The 4,988-nt window shown below is 48.4% G+C and overlaps 1 protein-coding gene across 1 annotated transcript in view; it reads right to left on the reverse strand.

Moving 5' to 3' along the window:
- The window catches only part of arfgef3 (ARFGEF family member 3), an 84,968-nt gene extending 84,023 nt beyond the window's left edge, over positions 1-945 (reverse strand). The window contains exon 1 of the mRNA XM_016254721.1: positions 916-945. Within this exon, the coding sequence (XP_016110207.1) occupies positions 916-945 (30 nt within the window). The remainder of the gene's footprint in view (positions 1-915) is intronic.
- Between the last annotated feature and the right edge of the window lie 4,043 nt (positions 946-4,988).

Consider the following 4,988-nt stretch of genomic DNA (forward strand, 5'->3'; position numbering starts at 1 on the left):
ATGAACTATCACATCACAAAGAAAATTAATATTATTTGGTCACCTTGCCATGATTGTAAGCTGAATTGTAAATATGTCAAATGTATTTTTACATTCTCTGAAAAAATGTAAAGTTGCATGCAAAACTTTCCACCACAATGCTAGGCACTCACTGTATAAAGAACTATTAATTTAAACATAAAAGACTGTAAAAATGCTATGAATGCAGTAAAAACCAGCTATGGTAAGTTACTTTGCTCTATTCAATGAAAAACTGTAACTGATCTAATTGACATTTCCAAAATTCTTTATGTGATGTCTTAATGTCTTCACATTTAATGGTTTTTCCACTGAAATAACCATGTTTCCCTTTCGAACGTTCACTTCACATTGTGTATGGGGTAAACTCCTGTTTACTCTGCTACTGAAGCGTGATTTGTTCACGTTTGTGTAGCTGCACAAACCAATGGCGCTTTAGCCTGCCAGAAAAGGCAAAGCCGACGTGTATATAAGTCGGCTCGCAATGCCATTTCATCAGAATCTTCTCCTTCAGCGATGAGGATCTACTCTTCGCTGACTCTGCAAGAAGCCGAAGAAAGAAGACGGAAAGAAGCTCAACCCGCTTGCTGCCGTCGAAGAGCCCCGGCAGAGGACAAGTCTCCCCTGCAGCCATCCGGCGCGTTCTAAAAGAGCAAATTTCCAGCACGCATTGTTGCAAATGTTGCGCTGCGAGTGCGGCTCCTTGCACGAGTCAGACGGGCACAGCGAGTGTGATGCCTGCCTGGGCAGCACCCACGCAAAGGCTGCGCTCACTAACGGCTCATGTTCTCATTGAGAGAATACGAGTTTGTCCACTCACCTATAGCCTCTTAGATGAGTGGTTCCCGCCGGGACGCCGTCAGCCGCCTTCCCGCCAGGGGCCGGCCCCGTTCTTACCTGAAGTTCACGAACAACTGACCAAGACATGGTGTGCCCCCTATTCGGCCCGAGTTAGCTCCTCCTCCTCAGCAACTCTCACCACCGTTGATGGCGCTGAGGAAAAAGGCTATAGCAAGCTCCCCCCTCTGGAGGAGGCGGTAGCTGCTCACTTGTGCCCACCGTCTGCGCTAGGATTAATGGCTCACGCAGCTCATCCCTCGAAGCCCTGCAGGACCACTTCGGCTCTGGCCAACAGGGCATATGCAGCAGCTGGTCAGGCCGGATCGGCACTGCATACGATGGCAGTCCTACAAGTGTTTCAGGCCAAACTTCTCCATGATATGGATGAGCCTGGCCAACATCAGGATGCTTTCAAAGAGCTGCGCACAGCGACTGATTTGGCTCTGCGCACTACGAAAGCCACAGCTCAGGCTATCGGCAAGATCATGGCCGGGTTGGTGGTGTTGGAGTGCCACCTTTGGCTGAAACTCACTGAAATAAGGGACGCCGAGAAGACGGTTCCTTGATTCTCCGGTCTCACCAAAGGGCCTCTTTGGCCCCGCTGTGGACGGGTTTGCACAAGGCTTCTCAGAGGCTCAGAAGTGCTGCGTCACTTCCTTCCTAAGCACTCTGGTGCTGTGGCTGCTAGCCGCCAGAAAGCCCCATCCCCTCAGCCCGCAAAGCCGGCGCGCGCCTCAGCCTCAGAAGTCTGAGCCCGGGCTTCAGCAGCGCCCCTGGATGGAAAAGCGGTTTCCTTACCCGAAATGCCAAGGCCCACGCCCTTGGCTAGTGCTGGACCCTGAGCCCCAGAAGCTGTCCTGACCCATCAGAAAGGAAGAGGAAAGGGTCAGTTCTCACCTCAGTCAGAACTCCCTCAAAAACAGCTCACTTTCACCCTCCATTCCTCCGAACACCTCTGAGCAATGGGAGTTTTGTTTCCCACGGGTCACGCCCTGCAGGTGCAGCGCGTACCCGAATGTTTTACCGCTGTGACAGCAGACCCAAATACTCAAAAGAGTAAATTTCCTCTTCCCACATTTAGACACACGGATATCAGTTCCCCGCCCCCTCGCGGCTAACTTTCATTTGGAAAATTAGATCCACTTGCATCCCGGTTCATGGCCTGGGCAGCCATACCGGGTGTGTCAAGCTGGGTTCTAAAAACAAGACTACTCGCTTCAGTTTGCTCACAGGCCACCTCGTTTCGGAGGTATTATTCACACTTCAGTTCAGGACAATGAACACGTTCTCCGACACGAAGTGCAAACACTGCTTGCAAAAGGTACTATAGAAATAGTGTCTACAGCGAACAGCGAGTCAGGCTTTTACAGCCACTACTTGCTCGTTCCCAAAGAAGGTAGCGGGCTGAGACCAATTCTGGATCTCAGACATATGAATCGCTCACTTATGCTCCTGCCATTCAAGATGTTACCTATCAAACAGATCCTCGCACACATTAGCCCCGAGGATGGGTTTTTAACAGTAGACCTGAAAGATGCTTACTTTTACATCCACATAGCCCCCCATCACAGGCCGTTCTTGAGATTCACATTCGAGGGAGTGGCCTACCAATATACAGTCCTACCATTTGGACGGTCTCTGACCCCTCACACTTTTACGAAGTGCATAGATGGTTAGACTCTTTCCCCTCTGAGGTAGATGGGAATCTGCATACTCAACTACCTCGACGACTGGCTGATCCTGGCCAAATCAGAACGGGAATTAGTTGCTTACTGAGTGCTGTTACTCAGCCACTTGGAGCGCCTCGGGTTGAACATGAACCTTCGGTCATCGGTCTCCTAGACAGCAAGTAGTCTTTCTGGGGACGATTTTGGACTTTGCCCAGATGCGGGCTTGGGTCACACCGGAACGGTCCCTGACTATTCAGCGACTGGCGGCATCCCTAAAACTGGGAGAGCTGTGGATCCTTCATGTATGGAGCCTTGACGGGAGCTTACGCAGGTCCCAGCAAGAGTGAGTGATACCATTTTAGAGGCTAGAGCACCGTCTACAAGACACCTTTATGCCCTTAAATGGTCAGTCTTTTGTGACTGGTGTACTGCACGAAGCCTGGACCCGGTATCTTGTGAAGTGTCCCACGTGCTATCCTTTCTACAAGAGTTGTTGGACAACGGGCGTGCCCCTTCCACACTCAAAGTTTACATGGCAGCTATCGCAGCGAATCATTCCCTCGAAGCTGGCCATTCGATCGGCAGAAACAATCTGATCGTTAAGTTCTTGAAGGGCGTCCGGAGATTAAACCCTCCTCGTCCTCAGACCGTACCGATCTGGGACTTGTCAATCGTCCTTAGGGCCCTACGGGGTCCTCCCTTCGAGCCACTACATTCAGCTGAACTACGCCCTTTGTCGCTGAAAACCGCTCTTCTACTGGCACTAGCATCGGCGAGTGGGTGACTTAAAAGCACTGTCAATCAGTGCTTCCTGTCTGGAGTTTGGGCCTAGCGACTGTAAAGTCGTCCTCAAGCCTAGACATGGATATGTTCCGAAGGTGCTCTCAACTCCATTCAGAGCCCAGGTAATTATCCTTCTGGCGCTCCCCACTACAGATGGTGAGCATTGTCCCAATGTTCTCTGCCCCGTCAGGGCCCTGAGAATATATCTTGAACGCTCCAGCCTGTTTAGACAGTCAAAGCAGCTTTTCGTTTGCTTTAGAGGCCGCTCTAAGGGGCTGCCGGTTACAAAGCATAGACTATCCTGCTGGATAATTGATGCTATAGCCTTGGTTTATGCCTCAGAAGGTTTGCAATGCCCCACAGGCGTGAGGGCCCACTCCACTAGAGGAATGGCCTCCTCATGGGCTTGGTCCAGCAGAATCTCTATTGGTGAGATATGTGCGGTCGCCGGCTGGTCGTCGCCATCCACGTTTGCCAGATTTTACAGCCTAGATGTACCTGCTCTCCAGGCAGGGATTTTATCAGCTTAAACTGCTTAGCTAGGTCCAAAGTCCTCAGCTACGCTCGAGACTCAGTTGGCTCAAGTTCTCTAGGGGCCCTTAACGCAAGTGCTCCAGAACTGGGCTCGCAGAGCAGCCTTAGTCTGCTTCTGCTCATAGCACGGCGTGATTGGATTCGTTCCCCATTCACAACATGAAGTAAATGTTCGAAAGGGAACACTCTGGTTACTGGAGTAACCTCGGTTCCCTGAGATAAGGGAACGAGCGTTGTGTCACTTACCGTGCTATAAGCTGCACACGAATCGATGACTGTCATTTCAGTCGAATGATTCTGATGAAATGGCACTGCGAGCCGACTGATATACACATTGGCTCCGCCCTTTAACGCACCATCGGTTTGTGCAGCTACACAAACGTGAACAAATCAGGCTTCAGTAACAGAGTAAACAGGAGTTTACCCCATACACAACGCTCGTTCCCTTATCTCAGGGAACCGAGGTTACGCCAGTAACCGGAGCGTTCTCCTTACTTTTTTCCTATAAGTTATGTATATTGGAGTTTATTTTTACATTCTATGTACTTAAATAATTTATTTCATTTCATGTGTTTCTGTGTGTGTTACCATGATGGTGTTTTATAAAGGTAATTTTTCATAATTTGGTATATTACCATCATTTCAGTAAATGAAATGTTTTTTACTGAATTTAAGTTCAATCTATAAAACTTTAAATAGCCTATTGCTATAATATGTTTTACGGTAAAGCTCAGATAGACACAGCTGCCAAATTTCTACCTTAAAGTTTTTTTTTTTTAGTGTTGCTCTGTAGTTTCTGAGTAGTTGTTATTATATTGCTGCGCATTTGCTGGGGTGATCTGTGTGGTTGCTAGAGCATTGCTGTGCAGTTGGTAGGGTGGGATATTGCTTTCTGGCCAAATACAAAAGAGTCTGTAAAATATTCTGGTGCCAAGATACGGTCCATTTATGTCCATAGCTGAAACACTGCAAAATGAGTTACAAGTCTAACACGCTTTGCCTGGTTGAGCAAACACTACTGAATAACGCAGAGCAAAAATACATGGGGTGCTGCTTTATCTTGAGTGTACCTAATAATTTTTGTTTCTGTGAAATGTATGTCTTTTAAAAAATGTATAATGATTAGTAAAGCACACCTGCATT

This window comes from Sinocyclocheilus grahami, unplaced genomic scaffold, assembly GCF_001515645.1.
Source record: "Sinocyclocheilus grahami isolate Dianchi unplaced genomic scaffold, SAMN03320097.WGS_v1.1 scaffold1276.1, whole genome shotgun sequence".
In the NCBI taxonomy this organism is placed as follows: domain Eukaryota; kingdom Metazoa; phylum Chordata; class Actinopteri; order Cypriniformes; family Cyprinidae; genus Sinocyclocheilus; species Sinocyclocheilus grahami.